We start from the raw sequence: 21,800 nt of genomic DNA, 5'->3' as shown, positions 1-21,800 counted from the left end.
ATTATAAGTAACCCCCTGTGCAAATGATAGCATTAGTTCCAAGTTCTGAGCTCTCCAGAGCCTGAGACTCTGGTAATTATAGGTCATTACTGATGGCCAGAAAGCAACACTGTATGCTTTTAAAATATTTTTAATGTTTCAGATTAAATTTATAGATGTTTCCATGCTCTTTTAATGCACCTTCCCTGGGGCAGAAGGGAAAAGCCAGTCGTGTGCAAGATTATAGTATGGTACGTTCTGACTAATTCTAATTACAATTCTTAATATTTGACAGTAATACATTTTGCTCTGCAGTGCCTTTGTTATTGCAGGGGAGATGGGGGGAAGGTTTTCAGTTCCTGCGTAACATCAATCATGTGGCTAATGCAATAATAGGTTAATGATATACTCTGCACAAGGTACAGATATTGGGAAGTTTAATTCAAAATCATGACAGGGTATATTCAGTTTATATTAAAAGACTAGTATTCATTAAAGAGGTAAAGAGTTGTGGTACCCAAACTTTTCCAGTTGTGACCTCTGTGGGAGCCATGACAAATGTGTGAGACCAAGTGCAAAATGAAATCACCCTCATTTGCACATTTTTGGTAGCTTTATTGTAGCAAAGGACAATAGGTGAAATTCTGGACTGTGCCTCTAAGAGTGTCTACACTGCAGAAAAAAGTGTGTTCTTAACTGGGGTTAAAATAGCAGTGAAGAGAGGGAGACTTGGCTTTAAACTCAGGCTAACAGTGTGAGTTAAAACCTAGAGGGCAGGGCTCCCTGGGGTTGATCGTGAGTTTAAAGCCAAGTTGCTGGGTCTTTGCTGCTAATTTAACGCAAATTAGTTAACCTGAGTTAAGAACACACTTTTTTTTTTTTCTCCAGTGTAGACCTTCTCTAAGAGACACAAACGTAGAACTTGTAGACCAAGTGGGGTGTGGCTAAAGTGGCTTAAGCCACCTACGGAACCTCTAAGTCTTGAGCTGCCCTGGGAGCTGAAGAGGACTCTGGCATAATTTAGACAGCCCTGAGGCCCTATCTAAGTTATGGCTGCTTCCTTGGGCTGCCCCTGCCCAGAATCTCCACAGTACTGTGTGCTGCAGCCCCCTACCCAGAACCCCCCTCCTGTCTCCATCCCCCTTTCCCAGCACCCCCGTTACTCCTGGCCTTGTAATGGGGATCTCAGAGGGCAACCTTATGGCTGTCTTCTGCAGTGCTTACATTGGAGGGGAATCCTCCTCAAGGCAGAACCAGGGTTTTTAGGACCCATTTACACCACGCCAGCCCTTTTACCTGGTGTAAAGGTACCAGAGCAGAGATGAGAATCTCACCCTGTATTTTTACCTTGATGACTTACATGTAAAATCACACTCAAGATCTTTTAAGATTCATTTCCAAAGATATCCAACCAGTAAGTAGTTATCTCGAGATGCATGCCTCTCCGTAGCATTGCTGTGTTCAGTCTGCCTAATTCTAAGCTACACTGATTGTAATTTCCAGCTTTCAGTTTGTTAGTGTCAGAGTTTCTTTGCAATATTTAAAAATAACATAAATAAACAAGGAGAATGGAGGCAGAAACGATCGAGCAAGTGATGAAGGCTTTTTCTTTGCTAACAGATCCTTTGGATCAGATTCTCCTCTTACATCAGTTTGACCCCACTGGATCTCCATTAATTTTGTGAAGTTACTCCTGTTTTGCCCTTGGGTACAAGGAAAATCAAGCCCCTTACAATGAACGTGTCCAGCTTTGTAATATTTAGGTGAGATTGGAACTAATTCTAATAAAAACTGGTTTATTGAACGGTAACAGAAATAAATCAGTCCACTTGCCTAATGGGCCTAAATGGAACAGTATATACGACCTCCCCCCTCCTTTCATTGGAGTTAATAGCAATGGGAGCTGGGGTTGCTCAGTACCTGTAAAAGTCAGATGCCCATAACGAGGTGCCTAAATATGAATTTGGAGACCTACCTTTAGGCACCCAGGTTTGAATGATTTGGCCTTTATGTACCGTAGCTGGATATTGATGGTTTGCCGGGAAGTGAGAGGGAGCAGATGGGGGGCAGAGGCCAGGCTGTTTGGGGAGGCACAGCCTTCCCTACCCGGCCCTCCATACAGTTTCGCAACCCCGATGTGGCCCTTTTTTGCCCACCCCGGCTTACACCCAGCTCCCTAGACTTGCAAATAGTGTCATGGACACCTCAGCCTCTGTCCGGTGTACCCTTCACCTCAAGGAACGTCTCCCAGGCATAGGAAAAAATGATTTACTTCATGGCCCACATCCTCTAAGTCTCTGTCCATCTCGGACAACAGATGCTACATTTTTCTAGCACTACTCCATTATTACAGACTGCCCCCCTCAGGACTCCCGACCCATCCAACCCCCCCCCCCCGCTTCTTGTCCTCTGACTGCCCCCTCCCGGGACCCCCACCCCCTATCCGACCCCCCCACTCCCAGTCCCCTGACTGCCCCGACCCCTGTCCACATCCCCGTCCCCTGACAGGCCCCCCAGGGACTTCCATGCCTGTCCAATGCCCCCTGCTCCCTCTCCTCTGACTGTCCCCCTTCCAACCTCCACCCCATCCAACTGCTCCCTGTCATCTCACTGCCCCCAGGACCCCCTGCCCCTTATCTAATCCCCCTGCCTCCTTATCATGCTGCTCAAAGCAGCAGGAGCTCTCAGCCCCACCACCCAGCTGGAGCCAGCCATGCCGCCCGCGCTGCCCGGCAGGAGTGGTGGGCCAAAGCGCTGGTGGTGCAGTGCACTGAGACCCCTGGGGAGGGCGGACAGCGGGAGAGGGACCGGGGGCTCAGGGGCCGGGCAGGCGGGCCATAGTTTGCCCACCTCTGGTGTAAGCTAACACTGAGGCACTCTGATGATTCCCCCCCTAGGGAAAGAAGTATGAAGGGGTTGTGGGAGCAGGTCAGTGAGGGGTTGGTGTTTAAAACAAGACTTTTGTCAGGAATTTGTGGCCTTGGCTAGTTCTGAGGGAGCATGAAGTCCCAGAACTGGATAACTCTCCAAATGATGTCAGTGGGGCATGGGGTGGAGCAGTAGAAGTACAGTATAATGTAATGAAAATAATCGACTGTATATATCAATGCGTCAAACACAGAAGGAGAAAATTATTAACCAAGCCGGACATGAGTTCACATTGTTTCACTGATTTAATGAACAAAGCTGCTATTTAGAGGCAATTAATTACGCAGTAAGACATGGCAAGTAATGTGTTTTGGGCATTCATAGCATGCCTTTGGGTGCTTTGTGAAGCATGAAGCTGAGGACCAAGTGACTTCAGCCACCCAAGAAGTTCAGCAAACCTCTAGGAATTTGTTACCAGAAGTGTTTCTTTGCTGTTAGCTTTTTGAGAATTTCTCATTAAATATCTCCATGTATTTACTGGAGGTTATTAACATAGGCAATAATACACACATACCATTTGTGCCTAACATTCTAAAGCTATTTCATAATTCTGTTTACTCCATCAAGATATTTTTTTTAAAATGGCCTAACTTCCTGGCTAATGGTACAGAATAGAACCAATTTATTGGCAGTGCATTTTAATTAAGCTTCAAACTTAAATAGCATGGAAAGCCAATTACTGTGGAATTACAAGAAAGTTAGTGTATCTGAAAACGTCTCCTTCAAAATCCCACTATTATTGAGAGACAGGCCCAATAAAGAGCATTAACATATCACAGGACCAAGAAAAAGGTAGTTTCTAAATTTAAAAGGGCTAATGAAGCTTTTTTTTAAAGTATCTCTTCACCTGGTGGTGGGGTGGGGGTGTATTTACGTCATGCTCTCTATGTCCATGAAGTAATTTTAAAATCAGTATTGTATAGCTCTCAGATAGAACCTACAGTCCCTTAGTAGATATTTTAATAGCTACCCCAAAATAATTGCCATATGTATATGTGTCATTAGAAAATAGCAGGTTTAATGGACTTAAAACTGAATCAGTGTTGATGAGGTCACCTTTGTTATGGGTTAAAATCACTACTCAATATATGTGGAAGTTATGAAAATGTTAGGAATTTTATACACTGTTTTGCATTTGATTTTTATTTACTTTTTTCCTGGAAGAAGGAACTGCATGCTCTAATAATCCTTTCTCCCCAAGTTTAAATGAAGTTAAATGATAAAAGGCAAAAAATAGTTTTAGGGAATAATCATCATTCCCCCATAAACCTTCAGAATTCTGTCCAAACCGTGAAATATCACCAGTAAACAAATGGAAGGAAGAGCTCAAGACTACAGTCATGAGACAGGAGTTTGCATTTTTACACAACAGTAATTTTGCTGGAATTATATGGCATAATGTGTAGGAAAATGCTATTTTCTGAGTTTAATATCCTCTTAAGTGTCCTTTCCTTTTCAGACCCCATGTCTTAAAAACAAACAAACAAAAAAAACCCTGAAACAGAAAGCTTATTAGGGATGGAGGACGAAGAGAGATGAGATGAGATAAAGGGCAAGTGAATGTGTGTGTGTTAGATATCAATATTTGATATGTATTGTATGTAAATATTAGAAATGAGGAAGTACAGAAATTTGATGTAAAGTTAAAGTACAACCACACTTGTGGCAGTTACACATTTGTGAGAAATTATATTTATTATGCAACTGTGTGTGTGTGTGTGTAAGGGTAATATTAAATACAATAAGATGATACAAACGATAAATGTATTAATTAGAAATATACAACTGTATATGTATTATATAGGTATAACATCCATGTATACATGGAATAGACTGCCAAATATACATGTGCTTTCATGTATATATGTGACTCCTTTGAGGAACTGTGTCTGGGGTAGAAGTCAGATTGCACCGGTGAAGTCATAGTTGAAGGGAGTGGCATGTGTGGATGCACTGCACTAATTTACACACACCAAGCTGGTTAGTGGGGATGCACTGAATTCCTTGCAGCATGCTGGCTTATCTACAACATGTCGGCTTGCAGTAGTTCTGTCCTCTAGACCTGTAGAGACGTGTGCTGTTGTGTGGCTTTACTAAACTGATTTTTGTGACACTTTTATTTTACCACCTCACACCAGTTCAACCCCCTCTCCCTACCACTTGCTACCAGCGAAGTGACAGTGTGCTTGCTTTCTGAGGAGCATGAGTGCTCCAGCCTTTCGGCTGGCATCAGGTCTCTGCAGGGAAGCTACAGTGGTTTGGTGGGGGAAATATTAAAGAGAAAGGATAGAAGAAACCTTAGTACATTGGCCAAACCGGACAGTCTCTACGCAAAAGAATAAATGGACACAAATCTGACATCAGGAATCATAACATTCAAAAACCAGTGGGAGAACACTTCAACCTTTCTAACCACTCAGTGACAGACTTGAAGGTGGCAGTTTTGCAACAAAAAAACTTCAAAAACAGACTCCAAAGAGAGACTGCTGAACTCGAATTAATATGCAAATTAGATACAATTAACTCAGGCCTAAACAGAGACTGGGAATGGTTGGGTTATTACACTAATTGAATCTATTTCCCTATGTTAAGTTCTCCTCACACCTTCTATGTGTCATCTTAATTATCACTTCAAAAGTTTTTTTTCTCCTCCTGATGATAGCTCATCTCAATTGATTAGATTCTTCCTGTTGGTACGCGTACTTCCACCTTTTCATGTTCTCTGTATGTATAAATATCTCATGTCTGTGTGTTCCATTCTATGCACCCGAAGAAGGGAGCTGTAGCTCACGAAAGCTCATGCTGAAATAAATTTGTTAGTGTCTAAGATGCCGCAAGTACTCCTGTTCTTTTTGTGGATACAGACTAACACGGCAGCTACTCTGAAACCTTAGAAACTGTGATTGGTTTAAAGTAATAGAGCAATTGTTGAATCATCAGCAATTAAAGTTTCTGAAAGGATGCCCCTTCCATGTATAGATTAAAAGCAGTAAATTTCTATTAGGGTGGCACAGTAAACCTAGAATTCTGGAGTAAGACTTTCACAAGTCCCTATAATCTAACGTAGGGTCGATGTACGTCTGAGTACACCAGGCAACCCTGCTACTGATCCTCTTGCTGATAAGAGGATAAAGCCAAATGCAACGTTTAAGCTAATTTATTTGATTTAATTAATATTGTAGGCGTGATGACCAGGAGTGAAATCTCACGTGCCCTCTTATCTGCAAAGCTGAGTCAACACATGGGGAGCAATCTGATGCTACGTGAAAGGGGAGGGACTTTCTTTAGCCTAATCTAATCTGACCCTGCAGTTAGGGAGCCGAGCAGTAATGGCCATGCGGGATGGCACGTCACCTTACTTGAAAGTGCTTTGAACAGTGAGTGGTGACAACTAGAATTAGGTTATTTTACCTCTTTCTGAGCCTGGAGTCAGACTGAGAGGCAAACAGAAGAGAGAAAATATACTTTAAAAAAAAAAAAACAAGTGGAGAGGGAGCCAAGAACATGAAAAACGGGGAGTTGGGGAAGGGGAATCTGTGAAGAGGAAATATGTTTTGCCTTTTTCCTGATGAGTAGTTTAAAACATGTTAAGTCACTTTATAGTGTGTACGTTTTGAAATCTTGACTCAAAAGAACAGAGCTCATGTGATTAAACTAAGTGTGATCTACGGCTGCAGAATATTCAGGCGGAGAAGAATCATAATGTGCTATAGCTAAAATACCTTCCTTTTTACTGCAGTCTCTTGGTAGTAAATGACAAGCGATCCAATTCAGAGTGTACGAGCCTGGTGTAAATGTGCGTTCTAACAGTGAGTCAGAATTCTGAGGGGGTCAGAAGCTTGTCATGTGCGTATGTAATTCTAGGACATGAATTCCTGCTGACAGATCATACCTTTAATTAATTTAGTAGATGGTGGAGTGTCTAAGAAAAGGCAATGAGAGAAGAAAAGCCAACATTGTCCTTCAGGTGTTCTGTGACATTACTTTGGTAATTAGATCTATCTTCCCTTTCCACAGTGCCCATGTATCCCAAGTGAGCAGTAACATTCCTGCTACTGGAGAGTAAGTGACTCTGTTTATTTTTAAGTTTTGTTGCTATCATTTGTTGTCTATATTTAAGGTTTTAAAAATGTTATTCTCTTATTTTTCTGTAATAGCCTAGTATTGTCCAAAGAAAAGTGCATTGTGTATAGTGATCATAAGCCACTTCCTCTCAAATAAGAGCCTGGGTGTCATAGTTCCTTGCTTTTTTCCCACACCCATGGGATGTTATGGTTATTATGTAACCACAGAGATTTCAAGAAGCACAACCTCGCTGTGCTGTAAGGAGTCTCCTTACCTGCCTGACATTCAAGTCCCAACTTTTGGCATATGAACTTACTCTTGCCCTTATATTACGCGCGCGCACACGCGCGCACACACACTTAGCAAAGTTAAAATACGCTTTTATGATATTGCTAATTTTTTTTGAGGGTTTACAAACTCAGCTAACATAATAGTTAGCAACAAGTTTATAAACTCTTCAGTGGCCTCGTCGCCCATGTACAGGTTCACATTCATAGCTAACACGCTCACAATTAACCATCAGATTCTCTCAATAAATCATTTTCGTGCACTAAATGTTATTGAACATGAATGAATAAAACAAATCTGGAGTTTCTAATCAAACCTTTTGTGAGCCATGATGTTCCAGAGAACATAAGATTTTTCAAAATATTGAGGGGACAGGGAGAGAAATTCCTTTTTTCAAACTGTCATGTATCAAAAATGTTTGTCTGATATCTCAGTCTTTACCTCCAAACCCTCCTCTGTCACAAAAATAAGCAGAAGAAATTTCAAGGAAAAAGGAACTTTTTTTCCACAAAGTGAGAATGGAAGGATTCAGTTAGGTTTACAACAGAAGCAGTCTCACAACCTTATCTCCAGTGTCACTGCAGTGACTCCATCACTATACTGAAGTGAATAAAAGCTCTGTTGCTCACAGTAGTTCTGATTCCAGTCTCACGCCAGAATCAAACAGGAGTCGTTCCATTGAAATCAGTGAAGTTGCAGCAGTGTTAAAACAGCATGAGATCAGAATTGGGCATTTTTTTAGATATATAACTGAGTAAAGTTTATGATGAGTTGCCCTACTGTGTGGTCAACATACTTGTGAGAAGGCAGTCACTCCTCATTCTCACAGATGCTACCATTTCTTATATAATATAGTTTCACCTGGGCACTGTCAGGCTGCTGGGCATTGTCAGATTTGACCTACTGGCTTTGTTTTGTTACACAGACAAGTTGTACCATCCAGATGTTCTATCTGACTGCTCTGGTCTTGTGAACAAACAAGGAGGGTATTGAATGCCATAATCTAGTTTAAATAAGAGTGGTTTCCTTGAGTTTTATAGCTGGCCATGTGAAAAAAATACAGTGAATAACCATTTCACATAAAAAGATACTTTTCAGAGCAGCAATTATAGCTAAAAGAATATTACCGAAATGAAAAGGGGCCTCCTTTGAATTGATTATTGGCATTGGCATGATTTCTGTTGAAAAATGTGTCAGTGTTAGAATGATTTCCGTGTGTTTAGGAGGAGATGGGCAAAGGCACAGTGAACAGTTGCGTGCCCAGGTCCCATTTCAGTGCCCTTTGTGCCTTTGAAAATCTCCCCCTTAGTCAGTGATGGTGTAAATATGAATAGCATTCACCCTGATAACCTGTCTAACCCTGCTTTCAGTAGCATGCCCTTAACATACCTTATTAAAGAATTTGCTGCACACACGTTCATGGCCTTTATCTATAGGTCACTTATGGTCCTTACTTCAAAGAGCCTTTCCTTCTGGCAGGCCTTTCACAAGCTCCTCTGGGAGTCAGTCACCCCAAAAGGATGGGGGCAGGTTAAAGAGCAGGCATACAGCCCCAGCCTCACATTATCCAGACCAACAGTGCTGGTCAGGTGCAGTGAGGGGAGTGCACTGCACCACTGGAAGTGGAGGTGCAGCAGGAGCATTCTGCCTGTGCACCAGGGAGCTGTGAGAAGTGGTGTTCTCCACCCGTACACACCACGCCACCCCCCGTGTGGGTTAGTACATGAAGAGCAGGTGAGAGAAGGGATGACGCAGGGCCATTTGCACATATTTGCGTCATGCATGCACCAGCTATCTAAACCTAAAGCAACCCCCCTATCCTGGGTTTGTTTGTCGTGAGTCACCCAGCATGAGGTGATTCTTGTTTTGCCCGAGCTGTATCCCTCTTTCCACCACCACCCCCAGTTTCCCCCCTCTCTCCCCAGAAATAGGAGTGAATTTAAAAACACACACTAAAAACCCGTAGACCCTGTTATCTTTGTATGGATTGTCTAATCACTTGAATCTTAAATTCTCGTTTCAAACTAAAGCTCTTCATGCCGGGGTCTGTTAATTCGGGGGGGCTCCAGTTAGGCACCTTCGTAAAAATGGACTCATTTACAGAAATATTGAGCGGTCATAACAGCCGTTGATGGTAATGGGAGCCGAGAGTGCTCAGGGCTTCTGAAAATTGGGTCACTTTGTTCTAGGTGCCCCATTTTAGTCACCCACATCTGAACAATTTAGCTGATGTCTTGCCATGTGTCTGTACCATCCTTAGCATGTTTTGGACACTACTGCAGTTATTAAAAAATTGTGACTTTTAAAAAGGGAGAGATTTCCTGGTAAGTTTGTAAGTTTAATTGACCTTATTTTTCATCTTGACAGATATTTAGAGAAGACGATCCGCTCAGCAGTGGAACAGCATCTCTTTGATGCTCATGGCTCAGGTGGGCAGAGTTCAGAAGACTCTGAATCAGGAACATCGTCAGCCTCTTCAAATGTGTCCACTAGGCAGAGGAGGCGGCATCACAAAGAACAGGATGAAGGCCGACAAAGCAGAGACTTGTATGTTCGTGATTTCTTTTCCATTAAAAATTATATTTAGTTGATAGCATCATAATCACACCCATTAAATAGGCAAGACTCTGTCAGTAGTTCCGTTATTACAAGCCTTGGCCCCAGTTCTGCAACTGAGAGCGTACAGAGTGACTGCTGCACCTGTGCCGGGCTCCATTGACTTGCTTGGAGCTGTGAACTGCAGAACCAGGGCCTTGATTTGTGGTCGTTTCACTGCGGAATGGGCTAAAAGTAGTGTTCGGTTTTTGTTTTAGTTGTATGTATCTGGAAACAGTAACACTCCTGAAAAAATCAGTTTGGGCATTTGTAACTTAATACTGGACAAAAAACCCTTTCAAATGCTTTTGTATAACAAAAAAGATACAAAATTTGGACCAAATTCTAATTTCACATGTTAGAAAGACAGCTTCTGTTCAGATTTTGCAATGCTCCGTATGTGCACTTGAGAGAAGAATGTGCCCCTTTTATTAATAAAAAATAAACCACTTTTGTCTAAATGGTTATAAGACAGATCAACAGTATTTTGAGACAGCTTTTTTTTAAACGCCTCTCAAGGATTAGTCATACATAGTATTCCTACTGATAACATACAGCATATAATACAGATGTGTCACCATTGCATTCTGAATAGAGGTGGTGTTCACGCACAGATCTAAGGATTTTTTTTTTACTGAAAGGGAAAATGTGACCTTTCCCCACTTTTAGCAAATAAAAAGTATTTTTAAATGGGCAAGATGTTTGCACAGTCTAAACTGTTTCAAAATACATATATAGAAGACTGAATCCCAAGAATGTGTAGTATGGGTGTGTGAGGGGAAATTGAAATATTTCTTTTTTTTTGTAGGGCAGTAACTGAGTACAACTGTATACTATGGCCAACATTTTCAAACTGAGGCCCTGATCTTGCAAACATTTACGCATCTGTTTAACATTAAACATATGAGAAGTCATATTAAAGTTAAGCATGTGCATAAGTGTTTGCATAATTGAGGGCCTAAAGTTAGGCTCTTAAATACATGTTATAGGTGCCTTTATAAAAATTACCTTATTTTCAGAGCTGCTGAACACCAGCAAATCTTACTGAGCTACAGGCCTTAGTATCTTTTAAAATCAAGCCACTTTTATTTAGGGGGCCTAACTTTAGGCACCCAGGCTCAAAAATTGTAATCCATACTACTTGACATCCAGGAATATAGATTAATAGATTCCAAGGCCAGAAGGGATCATTGTGTTCACCATTGTGTATAACACAGGCCATAGAACTTCCCCAAAATAATTCCTAGTGCATGTCTTCTAGAAAAACATCCAGTCTTGATTTAAAAATGGTCAGTGATGAGAATACACCACGACTTAGGGTAAATATGGAATGTTAACATAGCAGAGAAATGTAACTGCAGTAAAAGCATTTCTGACTGGCTTTTCAGGTAAGTAGGTCAGAGGCGGGCTAGCGTACGTTTTTGGCGGCATATATAGCACTGCAGTTTTTTCTGCACAGCCTCTGCATTGCATTGTATATTTGCCGTTAGTGCTTTCTAGTCCATTTAGCTGCTAACTCTTCAGTACTGGATAGACCCCAGAGCCCCAGACATTAATTTAAAGAAAATCAAAAATCCTAACTTAATGACACTGAGAAATCAGGTCATTTCTATGGTTTCATAGACATAAATTGTCCTGGGATCTGTTATGGGAAATTGTGAAAATTTCATTTGAGATCTTTTTGATTTTGGCTGGCTTGATCTTTTTGCTGTCTGGACACAGATCTAAAGACGACCCATGGTGCTACACAATACAGTGGCAGCATACAGCTGGGATAATATTTATGGCATAAACATATGCAGAGGCTTACATTTTGCACACCACATGACCTACCATCTAAATGTAATGAATCACATCTCAGTGGTTTAAAAATAATAATTGCACCAAGTTAAATGGGTCTGATAGAATTATAGATCTCTGGATAAAGCCTCTGTCATCTACCTTTTCCAGAAACAAAACATAGAAATGACTTGTGACCTAGAAAATAACTAGAGCGTTTTTAAAAAATCTGAATACTTTCTCCCTCCTGAGGACTAGCCAACACTTTGGGGCCAGATTCTCCTCTCTCATTTACCCCGGTGCCACTCTAGAGCAACTTCACTGGTGTTACTGAAAGCAGATCTTGAGCTTTGTACCTCTCTGTACAAAACTGCTGTGGATGCTGACAGCTGTTACCCTCCATTCCAGCCTTCCATCTCTGGCAGGATAGATGTGCTGTTAGCTGAAGGGAGCACAGAGGTTGGGAGGAAGGAAATACATATCGATATACAAATAGAAGAAATACAGTGATGTCTGTATTTTTGGAAGTGTCTCTATTATTGCACATAATAGAAAAAAACTATTAAAGAGGGCAGAGGAGTGGCCTTGCAGAAGAACGACTGCAGGGAAAGGGAGCTAGCGGAAGATCTCCACCCTCCTAAACGAGGAGGCAAAGATGAGCATAGATGACGTTTCTGGAAAACACACAGATCTGACTAGACAAACAGGAATTTATCGCAGTGTCTGATAAGAAGCATTTAAGCAAGCTAACACGTTTCCATGCAGCACAACAAATCACACAGTTCTCTATCACAGCAGTGCAGTTATTGCTGATGAGGCACTTTAATTCCCATCCCGTTCTCTGTTACTGATCACTCTCCCACCCCCACCCCCCAAAAAAGAAAAGGAGTGTACAGTGGAAATGCCTCGTGTGTTCTTACCCTGCAAACTTGGGTAAAGGGATGAGTTACAGTAGGTTTGGGAGCCATGCCCAAATTCTGCTTTCAGTTTATACTGGAAATTATTACAAGTTGTTTGGTGGTTTTTTTTTTAGCAACTAACATTTGTCTCTGGGAAAGTTAACTCTCATAACCTTATAAAAATAACTAGTACATCCAGGGGCTGATCCATTCTTTCCACTGACTTTAGTGGGAGTTGGATCAGGTCCACAGTGTTGATCACCATGTTTTCTCATGCGATGTAGTACACCTGTTTTTAACTCCTTGTTGGGGTTTAGGATGTCGCAGCCTGTGTGTGTTTCTTGCAATAGGATGAAACGCAGATGGGGTTCAGGGCCGCCCAGAGGATTCCGGGGGCCCGGGGTCTTCGGCGGCGGGGGGCCCTTCCGTTCCGGGACCCGCCGCCGAAGTGCCCGAGACCAGCGGCGAGGCCCCGCCGAATTACCGCTGAAGCGGGACCCGCGCTGAAGTGCAGCCCGGTCTTCGGCGGTAATTCGGCGGGGGCCCCGCCGCTGGTTCGGGCACTTCGGCGGCGGGTCCCGGAACGGAAGGGCCCCCCGCCGCCGAATTACCGCCGAAGACTGAGCTGAACTTCGGCGGCGGGTCCCGCTCCGTCTTCGGCGGTAATTCGCCAGCGGGGTGTCCTTCCGTCCCGGAGCGGAAGGACCCCCCGCCGGCGAAGACCGGGAGCGAAGAAGCTCCTGCGCCCGGCCCCGCAAGAGTTTTCGGGCCCCCCGGAGTGAGTGAGGGACCCCGCTCCAGGGGCCCCGAAAAACTCTCGTGGGGGCCCCTGTGGGGCTTGGGGCCTGGGGCAAATTGCCCCTCTTGCCCCCCCCTCTGGGCGGCCCTGATGGGGTTTAAGAGACAAATCCAGAACTGCACCAGTCAGCATAATGCATTTCTCTGCCAGTAGCATAAATGCAATAGGGTTGTGTTTTTAAAAAACAGTTTTGTTGCAATGTTATTTTCCTTCCTCAGAGAGGTCATCAACAAAGAAAACATTCCTTCTGGATTCGGAAACCTTGAAGATTGTATTCTGACTCCTCAGGAAGTAGAAAAATTACAAGAAAACAACTCCGGGTATATTGGAGAAAGGAATAAACCAAAACGGCAGAAATCCAGCACTAAACTTTCTGAGCTCAACGATAACCAAGATAGCCCTGTGGTAAGCGAACATGCCATACCACTTGCAGAGAGGGTCAGTATCATGTTGGGAAAGAGCATCCCACTCACAAGCAAGCATCACGCTTCTCCACTGCCTTGTACTTTGTGTAGCCATTTACAAACATGTAATCACTTGCACTTTGCACAGCTGTAAATGGCTGGTTAGGGCCATGGAGAATCAGGCCCTACATGTTTAACAAGTGCATTGTGGTTACAGAAGGGCCAAATTCACATTTTGACCCTCTTAGTCTACACGTAGCTATTTTTGATTTTAATAAAGCAAAACAACGTGGTTTAAAAAATAGAGTAAGGAAGTGAAATTTGTCCCCAACTCTGCAAGAGTTTAGTAGGATTAAGACCAGCACCTCGCAGGTTGGACCATCAGCTTGTGTGTGGGGGTGGGGGTGTCTTTTTTTAAATTCTCTCTGATAGTTTTGCATCACAATGTAGCTCATCAGTGTGTTATTTGTAGCGAATGAGTGCCAGGGGCATTATGAGTGGGTCAGTTTGGTGGTTGCCCTTCCTCCCAGCAGCAGCTGCACTTCAGTGGTGCTGTATGCATACACTCTGCAAAATGCTTTGGAGTCCTTTAGGATGAAAGGTGATCAATCTAGATACATCACACCTTCTGACTGCAAATGCACCAGTTATGTTTGCAATGTACCACAGCCTACAGAAGACACGGGTTTAAACTGTGCAGCGTTTTTGTTTTGAATCGCAGCATGTTTGTGATCCCCGTTTGACCTTCCCAGTAGAAGACAGTTTGCCCACAGTGACAAACCGCAAAAATTGCTGATGCAACATCTCCTTCCCCCTATAGCCAACACAGGCACCAAATGTGTTAGCAGTTAGAACCTACAGGGTCTTTCAACTTGGGCCCTTGATAAAGACAGGCATGCAATGCCATATGGTACCTGGCACATCACAAACTTTTAGCACCATTGATAGCATTACAATACCCTGAGAAAAGAGTGGGCTTTGCCAGCTGTGGAATATCTTCTCTGGTTGTTGTTGGTTGAGTTCCAAAGTCTCCTATAGGTGAGTGCCTGTGAAATGTGTTAGGTTTGTTTTGAAAAAGTACATTGTGTTCTGGCACACTTGTTTTAGATTACACAACCGTGGTTATTTATCAGTCTAAAATGTACACAGATACCAATGAGAGAATGAGTTGGGTTCTTTTGTGTGCTAGATAGAAATGGTATTGATAACATTAAGGAAAGAAACTGAGAAATCATAGGCTCCATGTATTAGATTTAGCACGAAGCATCAGTAGCCTATTGCATATAATAGACATTTAATGTGTTTGCACCCTTAGAGCTGCTGCACGAGACAGATTTCAGCATTTGGTCCAAGAGTGCAAGTGGCTCTTTTGTGGGTGTTCGGAGGTGGGGAACGTGCAAGGAGCCTCCCCCATCCAAAAAAGACCCTCTTGTACTTACAATTCCAAAGTAACTGGCCAGACTAGAGCTAACCGCCCTCTGGCGGCAAGTACTGAACATGCAGTAGCTTCCCTGTGGGACAGTATGTGCAGTTGCCCCCTTTCCTCCTCTCTACTGGAGAAGACCGCATCATTTTCTTTGGTGGGGGATTCTTCTTCTGCTTCCCATTACTGTGTTAATGGGTGGTACAGTGACCATCCACAGACATTGGAAATATTTCTCCTTTTCTTTTAAATAAACATAAAGCAAATTAGTTACTGCAGACGTGGGGCCATGTCCTGGCTCTGGATACACACGTGGAACTTCCACTGAAGTGCCACGGAGAGCCTGATTTGCTTTTACACTAAGGCCCTTTAATACCACTCTGGCAGTGTAAAGGGGCCTGAAAGTGGAAGGACATTACACTGATATCCCCATTCAGGCCCCTTCACTCTGCCAGAGTGAAGTGTAAATGAGAATCTGACCTGCCAAAATACCTACTTGATTGATACCTTGGGGTTGGGGAGGCTCTAACCCAGTGGTCTCCAACCTTTTTACGCCCAAGATCACTTTTTGAATCTAAGTGCAGCCCAGGATTTACCCTGCCCCTTCCCCGAGGCCCTATCCCCCCCTCCGTTGCTTACTCTCCCCCACCCTCACTCACTTTCACCTCTAGGATCAACCAGTCAATCGCGATCAACCACTCTCAAATGAAGGGCCATCAAATTGCATTGCCTATAGCTTCTCTGTCCCTTACACATTTCCCTTCTGTGGCCCTTCTCTGAACTGTGGATCTGCTGGAGGTCGGGATTCGTACACTGGCTGCACAGATCCTACCTGGAGCACACCTATGAGACGTGGCCAGGCACGTTGTCACCTTGTGTGGTGTGGCTGAAAGTGTATCTCCGTGGAACTGTCAAATGGAAACAGGAGGAATATTTCTGTGACCGTTTAAGGAAAGCACAAGTCAGAATGCACAAAATACACATAGTATAGGATGCAGCTGTAGAGAGGCAGCCTCTGCCAACAGGACATTGCCCAGGAACTTGCTTGGAAAATAGATAGGAGAACTGCATCTCCCATCATACACAGAGCATGCACGTATACTCGTAAGTTACTGCTCCTTTGGGACCCTAAGATGTAGCTTGAGCTGGCATGGCGACTGAACTCTCTCTTATGAATGTGATTTATTTCCTATTTGTATTGCAGTAGTGCCCAGAGACCCAGCCAGGAAGAAGGCCCTATTGTTCTTGGTGAAGTATAGATACATAGTAAGGCCTTGTCTAAACACTGTTGTCCAGTTATATCATTATAGATAGATAGATATACCAGTATAACCTCCCGCGTGGATACTCTTATTCGGGTACATGAGTGACTTTTTTTCCAAATGATGTAAAGTAAACCGAAAAAGGCACTCTTATACCAGAATTAGGGTGTCCACATGAGTAGTTATACTACACTGGTATAACTATACAAATTGAAGTTCCTACCTTAGCTTATCCCGATATAACTTTCCTCCGTAGAAAAGCCCTAAGAGACAGTTTCTGCCCCAGGAGCACTCAGGCAACATCCTCTTTCCCATTTTCTCTTAACTCTTCCCACCCCATCAGTGAAGCTTGAAGTGGTTAGTAGGGAATTGTGTGGGAACTCTTGTCTTATCTGCTCAGTAGCATCTGACCCAGAGTGTGAAGGGACAGTCAAAGAGAAATCCTCTTCAATTAACCCTCCTAAGAAAAACCAAATAATAAACATTAAAACTTGTTATGCCCCGTTTTTATTTAAACTGCTGAAATTCAAGATGACCGGGCATAAAAATGAGATCCGAAGAGGCTCCGAAGGCAATGCTGAAGCATAACTAGACTGTGCTGATGGAATCGTGTAGCCAAAAGAACACATCTGCTTGGATTTTAAAGAGAAGGGAGTTCCGCATCATGAACGTCTCTGAGTGCTCTGGGAATTCTGTTCTCACGTAGTCTTGTTCAGGAACTGCACTCTGATGCACTGGCAGAGGGCTTTTTCTTCTATTTAAAACCACTGAAGGCTGCCTTCCGGGAAGGAGACATATCCAAACATAAGAACTGAAAAATTGTACTCGCATGCATGAAATCGCCATATTCAGCATATCTAGTAAGAGACTATAGGCGATTTTGAAACATGCTTCCAGTTTGAAAGAAACTCCGTAGGAAAACAATTTTCAATAAGCAGACGCTCAAGTGTGTATAGGACTTGCTCACATATGTCTGCTTTCCCAGTCCCTCTTATTTATCGGTTTTTATAGGCACTATAGAGGTGAGATATATTCAGCAGAAAGAAAGTGAACTGCATGAGTTGCCTACAAGTATAGAGTATGTGACTTGACCTTGAGTGATGGAAGGTTAAAAAAAAATTCTGATTCATTCAAATTAAGGATTAGATTTTCACATCAGTTACACTTGTAAAATCTGACTTTTGTATCTTGTGTTCATAATTAGCCATTTGTATATGCCATTACTCTGTATGTGCTGTGTGTCCAAAATGTGGGTCTTTTTGTGCACCCATTTTTTGTCCGTTTTTTTGGTGCTCCTTTTAGAATTTAGCTTGGAGGCTGGTAAGAGACACAAACAGCCTTATGGTCAGTGGCTGGGATAACCAGTGTCTAATGAAATCATGTCTGTAAAACTGACACAGGTCATTTATAAGCCTTTTTTACACAAGCGAACCAGGATAGACCAGAGTTCAGATTCTTTTCATAATTTTTCAAGCTTGAGATGAATGACATCATTAATATTCCTTGTAGCTGGTGACCGGAGCAAACCTCAAATCAAGATTGTGTAATTGATTGTCCTGTATTCGTGTTGTTGTAGTTTACGTAACCTCCATGTATATAGTAATCATTTTTCATCCTTAGTCTCTTCCTCTTTCAAGAAGAGGCACTTTGATTCTTCCTGAGTCAAACACAAACTGTGCTGTCATTAAAATGTGTTTTGAGGCAACTCTATTACTTTGGTTGCTTTCACCTTAAAATTCTTGATATGAACGTGATTTAGTGAGTAAAGCGTAGGATTGGCTGGTGGCAGATGTCTTGGATTTTGTTACCAGCTCTTCCACAGCTTGTTAAGAGATTTGCCCTCCTCTTGTTCTTTTTCCCAGTCTGTTAAATGGGGACAGGAATCCTAGCCTCACAAACTGTTCTTTAAGGGCTTCTTGTGACGGGCACTTGTTTTAGTGCCACGCTGTTGTTTTTGGTGCAGGAAATTGATAGTAAAGCATGGTTTTTAAATTGTAATTGTATGAAAGACCCGCGACTGTCCCCTTGTTCTATGTAGTACTTGGTTTGGATATGGTGCTGTAATGACCTCCTGCATTATTATTCCTTTTATCTAACTTTTTGTCTTAATATTTGCTGTGTTACAGAGTATGGAAAGCTTTAGCTCCTCAAGGCCGATAGCCAGAGCAGGACCTGATGACATGGAGGTTTTGTCTGACGAAAGGTGACTTTTATAACTTACGTTTTGCTCTCCCAAGGGGCTCTATGTGATGTGATTGTTGTTTCTTAGGGTACGGCCACACCGCAGCTGGGCGTGTGCTTCTCAGGGCAAGCCGATGGACGCCTGCTAGTTCTGCTCAAGCTAGCTTGCTGAAAATAGCACCGTGGCACTAGCTAGCCACCCCATGGGTGGGTGTGTACTCAGGCACTAGCCCGAGCCACCCCTGTTACCATGGCTACGCTGCTCCATTTAGTGTTCTGTCTCCCTGTGCTGGCAGGCATGCTCCCATCTGCTGTACAGACAGACCCTCAGTAGTCCATGGGGGTGACTTTCAGTTTGCTGCAGACAGGGCCGGCTCCAGACCCAAGCGCGCGCTTGGGGCGGCATTCTGCCGGCGGGATGGCAGGCGGCTCCGGCGGACCTCCTGCAGGCATGACTGCGGAGGGTTCGCTGGTCCCGCGGCTCGGGTGGACCTCCCGCAGGCATGCCAGCGGATGCTCCACTGGAGCCGCACCCTCCGCAGGCACGTCTGCAAGAGGTCCCCCGGAGCCGCGCCCCCTGCGGCGCGCCGCCCTGCTTGGGCGGCCAAATTCCTAGAGCCGCCCCTGGCTGCAGAGGGGCTTCATCATCATCACAGCCCCACATTGGGCTTGTATAGAGAGGAGATAGGCTCTGCAGGAAGCCTTGGCCCTCTCTTGTATAACAAAAAGGGGCTCGGCCCCCATGCCACATAGAACAGCATGGAGGGTAGGGAGACGGGCAGGCCAGGAGAAGGGCCCCAGGATCTGTGTTTTCATGGGTACTGTAAACTCCAACACCCCCCCAAGACAACTGCTGCAGAAGGGCAACTGACGCACTTTAGCCCAGATCCCTGCCCCCAAGTTTGGGGATCCCAACCCCCTTTTCTGCACTTCATTTTCCTCCCCCATAGAGCCTAATCACTCAGCTTTGCTTGAGTAAGGAGAATTTTACTCCATCGCTGTATTTGTGAGTGGTAGGGGTTGTTGGGAGATGTGAATTTGTTTGGATTAAGGGCAGAAGAATTTAATTCTATTATATTTTCCACAAATAGCTTCTAAGAGGAAGCAAAATGGATGGGATAGCAGCTTAGAGGCTGTGACACTGAGTATCACATATTTACTGTATTTACAAGCAATAGCAAGCACACTCCAGTCCTTTTAAAAGAGATGGTATTGGCAATGGGAGCCAAAGTATAAAAAGTGGAGGGTACAAAAGTTTGTTTGCTTTCACTATGAGACAGTCTGGTTTATTTTTGTTTTTTCTTTTTTCTTTTTTTTAAATAGCAAAGAAAATGAAAACGACGATATGTTTTTCAAGCACTCACAGGTTGGTATCTTCATATTTTTGAGATTTGGTCCTGGGCAAAACAAACAAAAAAGTTCAATTTTATAGAACTAGCCGGTCAGGAAGGTAAATGCTTCAAATGAAACATTGTAACTCTGAGGCAGCGCCCTGACCTCCAAAATGAAGTTTGCTTTGTTTTCCTCCTGGATATAATTGAACAATGAGGCTTAAAACATCTGTTCCTTTCCCTGTAACCCTTACTTATCAAAAAAACAAAAGTCACTGAAGTCAGCAGTTTGACATTGAGTTCCATAAAGATCCTAGTGAGCAGGGCATGTGACTGATTAGTTCACCGTGTACTGAGATTAACTTTGCCTCTCCTGGTTTTTTCTGAAATAATTTTGGTCTTTTATATATGACTTCCCATTGTGGTTTCCTAATCTTGGTAGATAAATTTTCATGACGCTGTCTGATGCAAATTCATTTTTTCCCCTCTTTCTCTCTTGGGGATGGTGACTTGAGGGAGAGAATTGCTTATTTAGAAGGGGTCTGTTTCTGCCCTATGCTAATCATTTTTCACCCTGGCTTCTTGCCAGTGACTCTGTAACTATTCTAAGAAATGTACCCTGAGAGAAGCCAGCTAGATATGGTTTAATTGGCGTTTGAGCTGAAAAGCATTCATGCCATCTTTTTACGTCACATTTCTTTCCCTGTGGTTGTGCCTGCACAAGACTTTTTTTCCCCTTAAAGTTGCAATACGACAAGTGCAGCTCTGCCGGTAAGTTCCATAAAAGGAGTGCCAGCGTAAGTAGGGCTGCCGGCATTTTAATCACTGGTTCATTTAGCACTGCTCAGCAGGTCTAGACAGCACAGCAGTTAAAATGCCACTGGAGGCTTATCTGCACCAGCGCCCCTTTAGTTACTACCACTGGTGGAGCTGCACCAGTGGCAGAGGGAGATTTTAAGAGGGATGGGGAAAAGAAAAAACTATTGTGGACAACGGCTGTCTGTATTCCACGTGATGGGTTGGAGGTGGAAAGGGGTATTGCAGCTGATATTTTTAAACCCATCTCTTTGCGCTGTTTAAAAATAGTTGCTGCTGTTTTGTTGATGTTGTTAGACCCTTTGATTTCCAGCAGTGGTACTCTCGAGAAGCAGGAAGGGTAGGGAGAACTGGAAGTGATTGTCTGAAAATGATGAATCATTGGGCTCAGCATGGCCCTGTCATGGCATGTTGCTACAGAGGTTATGCAGGCCGTGTTTTCACTGAGGGAGGTGGCATTGCCAATTTGTAGCTTTGCCACAAGCTCTCAGCTTGACCAGAGTTCACCCTGTGACTAGAAATGCAGTCTAGTCCCCGGTTCCCCCTGGGCTCTAGGGAGGGAAACAATCTGTGACAGCCCTGCACCAGGTACAGATAACTCCGCGCTGGCTCAGCTGGGCTGGCTAGCACATTTATGGGGGCACAGGGATAGAGCACAAGCTTCAGCCATGCCTTTCCCCTACCTCTCCATTCTGTGTGGGAGAGGACACGGGTCTGCAGAGGCTGCTGTCTCCAAGCTCCTGCATGGTATGGACAGTAACTTCTAAGAGCTGACCCTTGGATTTCAAACTAGTTTTGTTTCATTTTATTTTAAAAAATCTGGAATATTAAATTATGGTTTCAAAATGAACTTCTCCGTATAAAGAACTTAAAATTCAATAAGAAAAGTGCAGCATTAACCCTGAGATCGCATTATATAGGAATTACAAGGTCAAGAAAATGTTGCATTCCTTCACGGTAGTTTTACATTCCTTGTGCTTTTTAAGCCTGTTGCTTAGGGGAGCTTAAAACATACCTTTTGTAACAAACAACTCATTGACTAAAAGTGAAA

The 21,800-nt window shown here is 43.4% G+C and overlaps 1 protein-coding gene across 12 annotated transcripts in view; it reads left to right on the top strand.

Moving 5' to 3' along the window:
- The window catches only part of FAM13A (family with sequence similarity 13 member A), a 208,120-nt gene that overhangs the window by 147,508 nt on the left and 38,812 nt on the right, over positions 1-21,800 (top strand). For all 12 annotated transcript variants that reach the window (XM_039540440.1, XM_039540441.1, XM_039540442.1 and 9 more), the window contains 5 exons: positions 6,925-6,969; positions 9,628-9,807; positions 13,551-13,737; positions 18,548-18,624; positions 19,926-19,968. In XM_039540440.1, the coding sequence (XP_039396374.1) occupies positions 6,925-6,969; positions 9,628-9,807; positions 13,551-13,737; positions 18,548-18,624; positions 19,926-19,968 (532 nt within the window). The remainder of the gene's footprint in view (positions 1-6,924; positions 6,970-9,627; positions 9,808-13,550; positions 13,738-18,547; positions 18,625-19,925; positions 19,969-21,800) is intronic.

Source organism: Mauremys reevesii, linkage group 5, assembly GCF_016161935.1.
Source record: "Mauremys reevesii isolate NIE-2019 linkage group 5, ASM1616193v1, whole genome shotgun sequence".
In the NCBI taxonomy this organism is placed as follows: domain Eukaryota; kingdom Metazoa; phylum Chordata; order Testudines; family Geoemydidae; genus Mauremys; species Mauremys reevesii.
This window is presented reverse-complemented; position numbering and strand designations above follow the sequence as displayed.